This window comes from Malus domestica, chromosome 10, assembly GCF_042453785.1.
Source record: "Malus domestica chromosome 10, GDT2T_hap1".
NCBI lineage: Eukaryota > Viridiplantae > Streptophyta > Magnoliopsida > Rosales > Rosaceae > Malus > Malus domestica.
The window spans coordinates 37,315,122-37,331,510 of NC_091670.1; the positions used below are offsets into that span (position 1 = coordinate 37,315,122).

At 37.2% G+C, this 16,389-nt stretch overlaps 2 protein-coding genes across 2 annotated transcripts; one reads left to right on the forward strand and one right to left on the reverse strand.

Moving 5' to 3' along the window:
- Positions 1 to 888: 888 nt before the first annotated feature.
- On the reverse strand, positions 889 to 1,398 carry LOC139188705 (uncharacterized). Its single transcript, XM_070806386.1, has one exon. The coding sequence runs from the start codon at positions 1,396 to 1,398 to the stop codon at positions 889 to 891; it is 510 nt and encodes a 169-aa protein (XP_070662487.1).
- Positions 1,399 to 14,775: 13,377 nt separating this feature from the next.
- LOC114827469 (uncharacterized) lies at positions 14,776 to 16,129 on the forward strand. Its single transcript, XM_070806387.1, has 3 exons — positions 14,776 to 15,070; positions 15,185 to 15,389; positions 15,670 to 16,129. The coding sequence occupies exons 1-3, from the start codon at positions 14,776 to 14,778 to the stop codon at positions 16,127 to 16,129; spliced, it is 960 nt and encodes a 319-aa protein (XP_070662488.1).
- The last annotated feature ends 260 nt before the right edge of the window (positions 16,130 to 16,389 follow it).

Sequence of the window (16,389 nt, forward strand, 5' to 3'; positions counted from 1 at the left end):
CCCCATTTGCATGATATGGGTTTCAAATTTCTTGGCCTTGCCACTGGATCCCAATTTTTATATTTCTTTAACATAGCATCATCTTCTCCCAGCTATGTGCCACTCAGAAGTCTGTGATTCTTCTTTACGCATTTCAACTTCACTTGTTTCTTCTACTATGGCTGCGTTGGCGCATTTGGGATTTGACTTCCGTATTCCCATTGACCTTCTTAGTTGTGATCGTGGAGTTGGTACTTCCACTTCACTAGGTCTAACTTCTCCTGGTGGTTGATACACACCCACTTGCCAAAGACTCTTAGGTACTTCTAGCTTGACATCGTCACCATCAAGCAATTCCTCGAGCTCATCTGGACTCGATTGGATTTGGGCAGATTTGTCTCCCATTTTCTCCTGCAATGTATCTTCAACTTCTCTCGAGTTAGGCATCACCTCATTTTTTGAGCACCACCAAGAAGATGTTTCAGCGTCCCATTCTTACTCCATAGCTAGATATGCTACGGCGTCCCAATCATCTTCACTTTTCTTCTCTGAGTTGGCGACGTTGCTCTCTGCGGGCTTTTTGAACCAACAATCCTTTGCCATATGGCCCTTATTTCCACAATTGTAACACTTGCCCTCAAACCTTTTATTATTCTGGGACTGACCATGGTTGCCATGATACTTCAGAGCTCCCCCTGGTCGAGAACTCCCTCCTCCTTGATGTCATTTCGCCTTGTCACCATTTATTTTAGATCCACCACGAGCACGCTGCTTAAAGCTGCCTTTACTTTTGATGTAGAGCGCTTCCTCTTCACCTTTTAATGATACCCTTCCCATTTGCTTTGCCAAAGCTTCTTGATCGGCAAGCAAATTCTCAAACTCAACAAGTGATGATTGGGTCGGCCATCCTTATACAGCGGCAACAAAGCCTCGATATTCGGGTCTCAATCCATGGATAATTATTCTTTTTATCTTGGATTCTATAATGGCAGCACTAGGATCTAATTCAGAAGTTTCACGGCAAATAGACTTTACCTTGTGGAAATATTCGGCAATCGTCATGTCTCGTTGGGCCATCGATAACAGCTCATTCTCGAGAAGCTGGAGTCTTGTATCATTCCTCTTTGAAAAGAGTGTGGTGAAGGTGTCCCATGCTTTTTTTGGTGTCTTGGCCTTCCGTATGTGCTCTAACATGTCATCTTCAACTGTGGTTTTTAAGGCAAACATGGCCTTACCTGCCTTGATCTTCCACTTCCTCAAAATGCCACTGGTGTCTTCTTCCGGCTGCGTAACTTCATTACCGCCGACAACATCCCAAAGATCTTGGCCTTGTAGGTAAGACTCCATACACGTCGCCCATGTGTTGTAATTTTTGTTGTTTAACTTCTTGATTCCTCCAACAACTTGAAGATCTCCCATCGTGTTGGCAGAACTTCGATAAACTGAACAAGCTTAACGAATAATCTTGCGAAGTACTAAACTTCTCACGATTCTCAAAAACTTCACTAGAGACGGTCCTTGATCGTACCGCTCTGATACCAATTGTTGGGGAAAAACTTAGAATACACAATTTTAACACAAGTGTTGGAGAGACAAAACAAGTAAACAAATTACTTGTATTACACTCACAAAATATTACAACACTCAAAAGGACACAACTTTAGAAGCAATGACACTCACTCACTTTCTAGAGACAAACTCTAGATCACTCACACTCTTCACAAGACTACTCTTACTTCTCACTCTCACTTGGTTGGTTGGTTGATTGATACAAATGGTGTGGATGCCTTCTCCTTTTATAGGCATGGATGGAACCTTGGAGAAGCATGGAAACATCATGCTAGAGTTATCTAGATAATTCTACTAACTTCCCAAGTTAGAATTATCTACACTAATCTTGCATATTGGTGGAAACCTCACCATTCTTCTAGAATCTTCCACCAACTTAAGGAACAACCTTCTTTGCTAGAGTTTTCTAGCATATTCCCATTATAGAATCTTCTAGAGAAAATCATGCATGTTTGAACTAGACCAATCTAGTTCCTTTGTACCGACTGATCTTAATGGGCTAGTGTTGATCTTTAACAGACGGTACAGGTAAAGTATATATAACACAAGTTCATCTCGTCGTATGCCCCTTGAATAGGGATGGGCAAAATACCTGCGGTTATGGATAACCGCGGTTACCCGTCCATTTAAACTTCACGGTTACGGTTATGGGTAACCGTTTAGATAATTAAATGATTATGGGTATAACCGTTTACCTGTGAAATTTAAATGTGTGGTTATGGGTATTAACCGCGGTTATAAACGGGTTATCATTTACCCATTTATTTTATATATGTAATGTTGAATATTTAAAAAAAAAAAAATATATATATATATATACACACACACACATACAGAGCTGTTTGCCAGGGGATGGGAATATACATATACACACACACACACACACACACACAAACACATACGGGGCTATTTGACAGGGGATGGGAAGTTGGGTTATTAACCCAACAATCACCTCTCTTCAATTTGAACACTGCATCTTTCTATTTTTTTTTTTTTTTTTTTTGGAAAACTGGAACAACAAAACCTGGGCTAAGAAGCCAACCAAACAGAAAGCCAACACAAGGTAAACAACAAGCAAAAGCTAGAAAATCCTTGCAGGGATTAATATTATGACAATTTTTTTTTTTAATTTTGAAGTTGTTAAAAAAACATGTAGACGGGTGAAAAAGAGGTTATGGTAAAAAAAAAAGGATAAATGGGTTAAAAATGGTAAATGGGTAAACGGGTATTAAACGATTATGGTTAAATGTGTATGCGGTTATGGGTATGGTTAACCGTTTATAAACGGTTATGGGTATGGGTATAACCGTTTAGGCAATTACCCAACGGGTAAACGGTTATGCGGGTATGGGCATAAACGGTTATGGGTAAATAACCGCATTTACCCGTCCGCCATAACCGTTGTCCATCCCTACCCTTGAACCCTTCCGAGAACCACCCCCCCCTCTTATGCGCTTGAAGGGGCAAACTACATGTTTGCTTGGCTCTCCATTGTATCAGGAGTCCTCTGAGATTGTTTATATTTTTCACTGTCTATATTTATTAGTCCTGTTTTTTTTACTTTTTGTGTGCGTGTCTATAGATTCAGACACATACACAAGTCCGGATGTGTATATAAGGCTTTGGAAATCCGCATTGCTAGGGTCTACGCTCACTTTTCTAACAAAACATGCATGTTTTCTCATATTTGTAACTAATGAAAATGGTGGTGGTGGTGACCATGATTGAAACATTCACCCTAGCTCATGTTTCGAATCGAACAGACTTTAATACGAAATTAAACTATATACCCTTAATATATATGCCCTTTCGATGTACTATGGAGCTAAAGTCAAAGTCGTCAACGACGTAGATTATATATGACTATAAAATTTGATTTGACGCATGATTGTTTAAATTTTATAATTTATAGGACATTAAATGTATGAGTTAAATTGTTAAGGATCTCAATCAAAATATTTAAATAAACAAAATTTTAGTCAAATAATTAGGTTAATTAAGTACCATAACCAAAATGACCCTAAATTTAAAGACAAATGAGAAAGAGATCTTGACAATCAGGTGACAAAGAGAACCAGCTATCAATGTATTTAGTCAATTGGTTTCGAGAATAATAGAGGTGAAATGTGTATATGCAAATATGAATCCACGTGTGGAGAAAACATTCAGCCATGTGTGTTTTAATTAAGTCGAAGACGGCTGCTGCATGGCCATCCATTCCAGGTTTCCAGCGTGCGACATAACAGATTGATCATCACTATGAAAGAAATATATAATGTTGAGCTTTACGTACACATCATTATTTCATCATCAACATATTTGGTATCGGTTCTTTCTTGTAGACCAAATTTCTTCACCAAATAATAATATATAAGATCAAACCAGAAGGTCCAGGAAAATGAAACCCCATGTTACCAAAATCACGGGTTGCAAATTAAAAATGGGTAAAAATTAAAAATAAAAATATATGATAAAAAAATTAGTATGGCAAAATATAGATATACCAAATGTAACATTTATAACATTAAATAAATATATTTAGAAATAAAAAAATATTTTATTATTGAAATAATTAATGATGTTTATTAATACCTAATGACCCTGATTAAAATTTGAAAATGAATAAGGTTTTAAACAATGAAGTAGCAAAAAGAGAGATAAAAACCTAATTTATTTAATATGCAAGTTTGAGATTAAATGTCAAGAACACATCTATTTATTTTCCACCATTTATATATATGTGTAATCTAATAGTGAGTGAGCACACATTTTTCGATCACCTAGTGACTATATAACATTTATGTATCTATACACTCATGACATGAACATTGGTGCAGCTTAGGAGGGAGCAGGTGCGAGTTGAATTAGTTGTATTGTATTGGTCATACAAAATAAATTGTTGTTGTAGACCTGTGGTGGTGAGCGATCGATGGATGATGATGGTGACAATGCTGCTCGTATGTATGCAATTAATCATGCAATATATATGATGCAACTGGATCTTGTGATCTCATCAGAGGCTTAAGTTTGTGGAGGCTAGGAGCCCTATGATAAAAAATCAAAGCTGAATACATACTATACGTTTGATGAAATCTTGGAAAGGAAGCCAATCAAGTTGAATTCTGAGACATTTTTGTTTTCTGATTGAATGGGGAAGTTGGGATAAAAATCAAAGCTGAATGCATACTACGTTTCATGAAATCTTGGAAAGGAACCCAATCAAGTTGAAATCTGAGACGTTTTTGTTTTCTGATTGAATGGGAAGTTGGGATAAAAATCAAAGCTGAATGCATACTACGTTTCATGAAATCTTGGAAAGGAACCCAATCAAGTTGAATTCTGAGACGTTTTTGTTTTCTGATTGAATGGAAAGTTGGGATGTGAATCGAATCCTGTGGCCTAGACCCAGCCAGACTTGGCTAGGAAAACAAAAGGGAAGATAAACATTTATATGACCACCGTTTCAATCGATGCTTATATGTAATGTGTATGTACAGCTAGCTAGTGATCATTACACAAGTTTTCTAGTGTATGAGTGTAATTACATTAATATTTGACCAACCACAAGAAGGGCACACTTTGTTTAGACTTTTTGGTTTTATAATCGTTTGTTTTTTTTATCAATGGTCACTACTTGATAAGGATATGAGAGGGTCCATGGAATTAAGGTTTCTTTTCAATCTTTACTTTTGCTTATCCTTTGAAACACATCAGAAAAGTTGGATAATGGAAGTGACAAAGTAGAGAGTAGTGTCCATTTCCCCACTTCTCTCGATCAGGTCCGATCCCCTGCTCCAATTATCTTTAAAACGTGAACAACATACATATATATATGTATTGTATCAGATAATCAAAACAATTTCTCAACCAATTCAAATTTGGAGTTTAAATTGACAATGCTACCCGTACTACTGTAACCTCAAAATTTAAATCGACAATGTCTATATAATATTAGTGAAATAATAAACACACACACAGTTTTTAGCCTTTCATTTACATGTTTAATAACTATTATTTTCATTTAATTTATGGAATCCGCTGGAAGAGATGTTTGTGAAAGCTAATAGAAATATACATCACATACATATATAGTCCACACAAAACTTCATACAACTCATGACTAATTTGCTGCCCGTGTTTCTACGTACTCCCTCCCACTTGAATCCTTGATCTTTTGATCTCTCTGTCTACAATTTCTGACGTACATGGGAAAGCAAGGACGTGTATGCCGCAGCTACACACAAATACTTGAGAGTTGTGAGTTGAGAGAGAGAGAGAGAGAGAGAGAGAGAGAGATTCCAATCACTGAGATTTTGGGCCTTTGTCAGGACCAAGCAACACCTGCCTAGCAATGGCGGCCGTTGTCGGACTCAGACGCGACCACAAGCTTACAGTCTTCTTCTTTATTGATATTTATTTTACTTATTTTTCTGTGAACTTTTTCAAATTTCTTCTTCTTTCTTTACTTTTACTTTTATTTGTTTTCGAAGTTTGACCCATTTTTATTCGTCTTGAGGACTCCTTTTCCTTGGATGTTTGCTCACTGGTTTTCGGCTTCTAGTCTTTGTTTCACGTGGGTTTCACATGTTCTGCATGTGTGTACAGAGGGAAGAAAACGCTACGAATTTGGTCATATTTCCTTAAATGTAATTTGCGTTGTCGTTTCAATCTTTTCTTATCGGAATGTTAATTGTATTTTCTGTCCGGATGTGGGCCATGTGGCATCAATTTGAAGAATTATTCCGATGTAATATAACAAATTAAAACTTCGTGATCTGTATTATAAATTAACGAAAACTTAAAAAGTGAAAAATATAGCTGATAGCACTATATTCTAATTAAATTATAAACTTCTTTTAAAAAAATGAGCTATGAGATTCGAACTTAAAATTTATTTTAGCATTAAAAATACAATTAAGTACCACTATATCAATAACTAATATGTTACAAATTATCACTTCCATTCACTTTGTTATCAAATTTGAATTTTGTTACCAAACAAAACAACTTTGATTCCACCTTTCACCTTTTTAAAAGGAAAATAGTTTTGTTTTATCTCGTGACTAATTATCTTTAAACTTGTGAGATAATGATTCAGACTTTATATCTGAACTTTAGAAAAATGTCCAAGTAAATGCTAAAATATCTCCATTTGCAAAGTTCCATTTTGAAGAGAATACAATATAAAAAGAAAAGGGAAATCCCTTGCATTTTTTGTATTCGTTCCTAGTTGTATATATCAAGTAATTTAAGTTTGCTTCCTATTGTTGGAAATGGCACACATATCCAGTCCACCATGACAGTTCACCAGTAAAATCACACTGCAAGCAGCTAGCTAGGGTTTTCCAGAGGGTAGTGCAGATGATAAAAGAGAGACAAATCATCTTTAAGTTTCAAGTTAGCTAGCTAGCTAACTTCCATACGACTACTAGCTAAAGCTTGCAAAAGGATTACACTGCCAGCTTAATTTTTCGTGTCAATAATATTATATGATATAAGTAAGTTCCCTTCACTTGGTCTTGTATCATTTGCATGACGTTGCAATAACAACATTGAGTAAATTATAGTAATGTTCTCTTAACTTTATCTCAATTGGAGCAATCGTTCCTCAATTAAAAATTCATTATCATTTGTTCCTTAACTCATCAAAACGTGCAGCTATGGTCCATCGAATAAAAATCCATTATTATTGGTCTCTTAACTTTAATCCAACTGGAGAAATAGTCCATCAACTTTAACACAATTGGAGCAATGATCTTCAACTTTAACCCAATTGTAGCAATGGTCATTTCAACATAACTCATTTTGACAAAATTCTGACAAAATTGATGAAAATGATCATAGCTACACATTTTGATGAGTTGAGGGACCCCAATTGTATCAATGGTCATTCCAACATAACTTATTTTGACAAAATTCTAACAAAGTTGATGAAAATGACCATAGCTACACATTTTGAAGGATTGAGGGACCAATGGTAATAGATTTTTAGTTGAATGACTATTACTCCAATTTGATTAAAGTTGAGGACCATAACTTATCATGTAAGCTGCTATGCGAAACTAAGGATTCCCAGACAGCCAACATGTGTCTAGCTAACGTGAATCCGGTCATCTTTTTAACCGTTCATGCATGGGACAACAAACAAAACTAATTTACTGCATGATTAAGATTTTGATATTAGCATGATATCTTGTAGTTTTGCATTTGGGTATATTCACAGCCCATAAATTTGTTCCCAGATGGTGTAGATTATTATTGCATCATTTACTTTCCCTTGATATACAATCTTCAGACCCTTGCAATACGAAAGTTTTTGTTGACTTGGGATCACCCTTTATAAACGTTGATTAATACTTTAATCGACTTATAATACAGATAGTGGGATTGTATTAGAATCAAAGTAGCTAATACATATCTGCCAAGCTTAATTAAGCAGAGGGGTCAATATATGACAAATTTTCCTTTATGTTTAACCATAGCTTTTTTATTTTGCTCCTTGGCCATACATAGCTTTATAGAGAACACAAATTTCTAATTAGAAAACAAGAAATGAATAAATAATAAGAAGAAAAGGAGGAAGAACAATTATATAGTTAATACCACAGCCCCACATCAAAATACAGAAACAAAACATCTTTGATATAAAGCGGCCCTAGAGCTGTCGACTACAAAACATAACAATTTAATAAAAGAAAACTAACGAAAAGTCCAAAAAAACTTTTTTTTTAACGAAAAGTCATTTTTAAAAGTATAGTGAATAGTACCAATTAAAGATTAAAATGTGATTTTTCGTTAAAAATGAACAATACTGAAAATATTTTGTTAAAACTCCCATTTAATAATTGCTAGCTACCCCCGCTGCTCTCATGTCGCCGATCTTTCTTTCTTTCAAGAGTGAGTATGATAAAGTGGCTCCTGTTTTTTATGTAGGGATTATAATCGTGTTCTGCGGTCGGTCAAATTTTCTTCATTAGGTGACAAGCCTTCTCTCTGCAACATCCACTATCTCCATATATATATATATATATATTGCTCTATACTGTAGTGTTTGTTAACTATGATCAATCTTATACAGTAAGGAAGAATAAGAATGTAACAGACTTAGAGAGAGAGAGAGAGAAAGAACTTAGAGAGAAGATGAATATCACTGATATATTTTCTTAACTTCCAAGTAATACAGTGTTGATGTATTTATAGTCTTGCACTTTACACAGCTAACTTCCTTAACTAACTTCTTTCTCTAATCTAATTACAAGTGGCAACATCTTATGCACCAATATCTAATATCTCTATTCTATCATCCCCCCGCAAACACATGATTCGATGCTCGAAGCATGAGATTGGTACAGTGAGTATGAAACAGAGGAGAACTCAACCCTTTAGTCAAAATATCAGCAAACTGCTCTTTAGAGGACACAAACTGAACAGAAAGTTGTTTCTTGGCAACACGTTCTCTTACAAAATGAACATCAACCTCGATGTGCTTAGTACGTTGATGTTGAACCGGATTAAAAGCCAAAGCAATGGTGGACAAATTATCACAAAATAACACCGGAGGTGATGGAAGAGGAACCTGCAGAAAGACTAACAGTTGCTGAATCCAGTCTAATTCAGCGGAAGTAGAGGACAAGGCTCGATATTCCGCCTCCGTGGATGAGCAAGAAACTGTCAATTGTTTCTTTGATGACCAGGATATAGGATTGTTGCCTAAAAACACAGCCATGCCAGTGGTAGAACGTCGATCATTAGGGTCACCGGCCCAATCCGCATCACTAAAGGCTTTTAATTGCAGTGGTCCTTGTGAATAAAAGAGGCCATGATGAATGGTACCTTTTAGGTACCTCAAGATGCGTTTGACAGCAGTGAAATGAGCAATCATAGGCTGTTGCATGAATTGACATACTTGATGGACAGAAAATGCTATATCCGGCCTTGTGAATGTGAGGTACTGCAATGCACCTACTACACTCTTGTACAACGTTGGATTGTTATAAGGAGCACCATCATCTTTGAGAAGGCGGTTATAAGGCAAACAGAGAGTCTCACAGGACTTTGACTCAAGCATCTCAGTTTTAGTAAGAAGATCCAAAATATATTTAGATTGAGACAAACATAAGCCATGTGCAGTGCGAGAGATTTGAATGCCCAGAAAGAAATGCAGATCCCCCAGATCCTTGATATCAAATTCCTTGGTTAAAGCACTAATGACCTGTTGCATAGCTGCAGTTGCATTCCCTGTGATAATAATATCGTCCACATAAAGCAGCAAGATGACAATACCAGAGTCAACTGTCTTGACAAATAGGGAGGAGTCAGAATAAGTATGTTGAAAACCCAAAAGAGGCAAGAACTTGGTAAATCTGTCATTCCAAGCTCGAGGGGCTTGCTTAAGTCTATAGAGGGACTTGTGTAACTTGCAAACAAGGTGAGAAGTGGCAACATCAGCAAAACCAGGAGGCTGGGTCATATACACCTCTTCATCTAAAATGCCATGTAAAAAGGCATTCTTTACATCTAGTTGCCTAAGGGGCCAATTAAATTGAGCTGCCAAAGCCAATACTAGGCGAACCGTGGTAGGTTTAACCACAGGACTGAAGGTTTCCCCATAATCAAGACCCGGCTCTTGACTGAACCCTTTAGCAACAAGCCGAGCTTTATGGCGAGCAATAGTGCCATCAGAATGTTTCTTGATCTTGAATATCCATTTGCAACCGACCAAGTTCTTTGTAGAAGGTAAGACCACCAAACTCCAAGTACCTTGTTTATGTAAAGCACTGATCTCCTCTTGCATAGCTTTCAACCAAGTAGGATCCTTCATTGCAGATTTATAAAAAGTAGGTTCAATAAGGGACAAATCAGTGCAAGCAGACTCTTGAATATTAGCTAATAAAGCTTTGGTCTTGATAATTCCACTTTTGCTCCGAGTTTGCATAAGATGCAAATTGAGAGGTGGAACCTCCAACACCACTTGCAAAGTATCTGGACCAAAGGAGGCTGCTGGAGAACCATCAGAACCATTGACAAGTGCCACAGGGACAGAGACTGGAGAATGAGAATTGGAAGAACCAGTAATGGATGGAAAAGATAGGGGTGAAGAAGGAATAGGAGAGAGGGATATGGGAGAAGGAGCAGGTGATGATGAAGAGGGGGGATTGGTATGAGAGGATGGTGAGCTAGAGGATGAATGAGACACAGGTAACACAACATTGTCATTAGAAATCACAGGTGCGGGAAGTGTGAAATTAGGAACTGAAGAAGATTGATATGAGTGTTTAGAGGGGACCAACAAAGATGTGTAAGGAAATTGATCCTCATCAAACACAACATGTCTAGAAATATAAACGCGCTGTTTAGAAACCTCATAACATATATACCCTTTATATTTGGTAGCATACCCCAGAAAAATACACTTGGTGGTCTTGGCTTGTAATTTAGTAGCATTATAAGGCTTTAACAAAGGATAGCATGCACAACCAAATATTCGGAGATGAGAGATAACAGGAAGATGACCAAACAAAAGTTCAAAAGGAGATTTATGTCCTAGCACAGAAGAAGGCATTCGATTAATGAGGTAGACAGCTGTTTGACAAGCATACGACCAAAAACTAGCAGATAACTTAGCTGTTTGTAATAGGGTCATAGTGGTTTCAATAACATGCCTATGCTTTCTCTCGGCTAGACCATTTTGCTCGGGTGTATGTGGGCAAGAAAGTTGATGAGTAATTCCCTTATCAAGAAGAAATGACTGAAAAGCCTTACTGACATACTCACCCCCGCCATCACTCTGTAAGGTTTGAATAGCAGTGGCAAACTGAGTAAGAACAAATGAATAGAATGCAACAAACGTAGCAAAGACATCAGATTTGTTGATCAATGGAAACAACCAACAATATCTTGTATATTCATCGATAAAGGTCACATAATAGGGGTAACCATCAATGGAAATAGAAGGAGCTGGACCCCAAAGATCACTATGAATAACAGCAAAAGGTTTTACAGACTTATTGGTACTTAGGGAAAAGGGAAGTTTACAAAACTTGCCCTCCAAACAACTAGAGCACATTACAGGTAATGAAGACTTGGAACAAGGGATATTAGACTGCTTTAACATCAAAGAACCAATGTTATTAGATGGGTGACCTAGTCTGTTATGCCAGGTTGTAGAATGAACATGCTAACCAAGGAATGCTTTAGCTTGAAATGGAGCTGAATGTGTAGAATGAGATGTGGCAAAAAGACAAGGGATGGGATAGAGACCATTACTGCATTTTCCTTTGTAAATGATCCTCCTTGTGGCCTGTCCTGAATCCAGAAGCAGAAAGCATAAAAAATTAGCCAGCAGTTATTATCTAAACAGATTCGATGCACAGATAACAAGTTTTGTGTCAACTTCGGAACATAAAGTACAGAATTGAGCTTAATCGGATGCACAGAATTCAATTTGGAAACATTGAGAACTGTGCTACCAATATGAGACACAGGCAAACCTTCACCATTGGCAGTTTGGATGGTCTCAGATGTAGGATATGGCGATGCCAAAGATAAGTTACTGAGATCGGCAGTCATATGATTAGTAGCTCCATAGTCAGTAATCCACACTTGAGGATTAGAATAAGAAGTAGATGGTGATGATGGTGACTGAGTCATCACAGTATGCAGTGCTTGTGGAGATTGTTGAGGAGAATGAAAAGGTTGAGAGTGCATTGATGAATGCTGAAATGAAGCATTATAGCTTGGAGCACCATATGTGGATGGTTGCACTTGAGAAGGATAGAACTGTCGGGTAGGACCACCAAAATTAGGACCCTTGTCATTGTAAAAACAGTACCATGTGCTGTGATTGTGCTTGCCACATATTTGACATGAAGCTCTATCAGGAGGTTTAGACTGACAATATGGAGCAGTGTGTCCTTCAACATTACATGTTTGACAAGTAGGCAGCAATGGTGCACTTGGAGGACCAAAATATGGTACTGGTGATTGACCAAGAATGCCTGGACTTGGTGTAGGAAGCACATGGGTTTGAGTATACTGTTTGGGTGAATAGAACCGAGCCCCTTGATGAAACTTGCATTTCCCTTTGTTTTTAGTCCCATTAAACTGCTTGTATCCTCCAGAAAAGAATTGAGACTGCCCTGATGCAAGATTAGGTGCATGATTCTTGCCAGAATGAAGGACAGTATTAGCAACCATGGCAGTAAGAAAAGGCGCAGTTGTGGAGGTTTCGATAATGACCTCTTCAGCAAGCAACTGAGATCGAAACTCCTTAAGAGAAATCACATTCTCACGACCCCGAATAACACAACGAAAAGTATTATATTCCGAGGGTAACCCATTGAGAGCAAGAATGACTATGTCCTCATCCACAAAATAAACCCCAGCAGCAGATAAGTAATCTCTAGCCTCTTTAATTCTGTGAAGATACTGAGACACCGAATCAGACCCTTTCTTTATCGTCTGAAGATTCGACTTCATTTGAAAAATGTTGGTCTTATACACTGTAGAGAACTGTTCTTTCAGACGAATCCAAAGATCCTGAGAACTCTTACTACCAATAGCACAAGACAACGCAACGGGAGACAAAGTGGCTGTGATCAATTGCATTATAGCACGATCATGCATTTTCCACACCACAAATGCATCAGATTCAGCAGAATTACAAGAGCCAGATTCAGTAGGAGAAACAACAAATTGAAGTGGACACGGGTGCGAGCCATCAACAAACCCCATAATACCATTGCTTTCCAACAAAAGTTGTATCTGAAAATTCCAATTGAGATAATTTGAGTCATCCAATTTGACATTAACTGAAGTCGAGATTGTGGAGATTAAAGCAGTAATCGGAGATTGCACAATTTGAAGTTGTGTTGCAGTCACCATTGAAATTTCGTTGGAAAAAACTCTCTGAGGAATTATAGCAAACAGTTGATATGCAAGACGGAAGGAAGCAGGAAAGATGATCGAAGAAAGATCACGACCACCCAAGAAACCCTAGAAATCCAAAGTAGAGGAAGACGAAGAGACTCAGATAACAACAAACACAAATCAAGAAGAACGAAGACACCTTCAATCGGAGCGGAAGCAGAGGATCGAAGATTATGCGCAGGCAACAATGGCGATTGATACCATGTTAACTATGATCAATCTTATACAGTAAGGAAGAATAAGAATGTAACAGACTTAGAGAGAGAGAGAGAGAGAGAGAGAAAGTTAGAGAGAAGATGAATATCACTGATATATTTTCTTAACTTCCAAGTAATACAGTGTTGAGGTATTTATAGTCTTGCACTTTACACAGCTAACTTCCTTAACTAACTTCTTTCTCTAATCTAATTACAAGTGGCAACATCTTATGCACCAATATCTAATATCTCTATTCTATCAGTGTTTGCAGTTAATTGTTAGCATATATAGTGTACAATATATCCCAACATGTTTCACTAGTTGTTCGTCAATACACACCAGAAATCGGAGTAATGCTTTCTTACTTGTTGCCACACTTGTTCGACTTTTGCAAGGTCAACCTAATCGATGATTCAATATAACAGTTTAATATAACTGAACGGATTTTAATTAAACTATAGCTTTAAAACACAAATAAATTAGAATCCATCAGAAAATATGGGAAAATCTTAAAGTTAATGAATTTAAAAAAAAAAAATATGACCACCCTAAGACCATCTCCAACCCTTGGGCTAAAAGCCAAATTTTTTAGCCCGGAAAATTTGGCTTTTAGCCCAGAAACATCTTTTCTGCTCCAATCCTTCTGACCTAAAATTTTAGCCCGAAATTATTAAAGAATGAACGTGACTTATTTTTTTCTTAAATCAATTTTTTTTAAATAAATATGTAGATTATTGTAAATTAATTTTATAAACATTTTAATCTAAAAAAAATTTAAATTCCGATAAATATTGAAAAATCATTAAATTTTTCACAAAGCAAGCTACTTTCACCAACCTTTCAACTTTCACCAACCGTTCATCTTTCACCAACCGTTCAACACCAAACTTTCAACTTTCAACATCAAACTTTCAACTTCACCAACCGTTCAACACCAAATTTTCAACTTTCACCAACCGTTCATCAATCATCCTCTATATAAACACAAGTCTAATATTAGTTGATCAAACAATCTTTCAACCTTCAATTATCCTCTATATTCACCAATCTTTCAACTTTCAAAGAGTTTTTTGTTTCCTAAAAATTATCAATATCTCATCAATGGGTGATAGAAGAAGGCGTAGTAGGGCAATGGAGATGGCACAATACCAAGCAAGGCTTGACATTGAGGATTCAGAACTGATCAACGCCGAAGCTGAACTTGTAAACTCGTTTATGCAATATGAGCACCATGGCGAATCTAGCCATCGTGGTTCTGTCACGGGACGTTCATTCGTGCAGCGTGATAGAGAAGAGTGTCATGACCAAATGATGAAAGATTATTTCATTGAGCGACTGAGATTTCCTGCTCATGATTTTCAAAGGCGGTTTCGGATGAGGAGAGAGCTTTTTGAAGGCATCTTAAACGTAGTTGTCAATCATGACCACTACTTTGCAAGGAAGATAGATGTCGTAGGCCGACAAAGTCTATCACCTCATCAAAAGCTCACATCTGCATTTTGAATGCTAGCTAATGGGTGCTCTACTAACTCAACTGATGAATATTGCCGACTTGCGGAGAGTATTGCTATTGAGAACCTGAAGTGCTTCTGTCAAGCAATTCAAGCCATCTATGGAGCCACATACCTCCGCAAGCCAACTCGTGAAAACTTGAAGAGGCTTTTACGCAAGGCAGACAAAAAGAGGCTTCCTTGGCATGATAGAAAGTCTCGATTGTATGCATTGGGAGTGGAAGAATTGTCCTATTGGTTGGGCTGGCCAATTCAAGGGCCGTCATAACAAGCCAACCTTCGTGCTAGAGGCTGTGGCATCTTACAACACATGGATTTGGCATGCATTCTTCGGCTCTCCCGAATCAAACAACGATATCAACGTTATTTGGTCTTCTCCTCTGTTCGATGAGGTTGTGAATTGATGGGCACCAGAATTTCGATACAAGGTAAATGGTAATAGGTATGAGCTAGGTTACTACCTAACTGATGGTATTTATCCTAGTTGGTCTACCTTTGTCAAAAGTTTTTCTCATCCCGATAATGCAAAGAAGAAATTATTTTCGCAGAGGCAAGAGTCGTACAGGAAGGATGTGGAGAAAGCGTTCAGGATCTTACAAGCTCGATGGGTCATTGTTAGAGGGCTTGCAAGATTTTGGCAACCCAAAGACCTCCATTCAATCATGATGACGTGCATAATTTTGCACAATATGATTGTGGAAGATGAGTACATCGAAATTGAAGAAGATTCAGATGAAGATGTGGATGATGACCAACTAACACATGCAAGAGCTATTGCAAGAAATGTTGAATATCTCGCTCCAACCACATATGAGACCCGACATGATAGGGTCACCTTGGGTGAGTATATGAGATGTTTAAATAGAATTCAAGCTCCTCAAATTCATGACACACTCCGCAAGGATTTGGTTGAGCATGTGTGGCGCCTAAAAGGTGAACGTTGATGATGTTGGTTGAGCATTTATGTAATAATTTAAGTGTACTATGTTGTTATTTGTCTACTACGTTGGATAATTTATTGAATGGAGGTTGAATTATTAAAGGCATCTATTCTACATCAAAGTGTGGAATAATAAGTACAACAATTATTGAAGACATCTAGATTAAATAGAAACAATAATTAATAAGACATAAATTTAATAAAGTACATAAACCACATAATAAACAACATAAACTTAATATAAATGACAATTAATAAACTTAA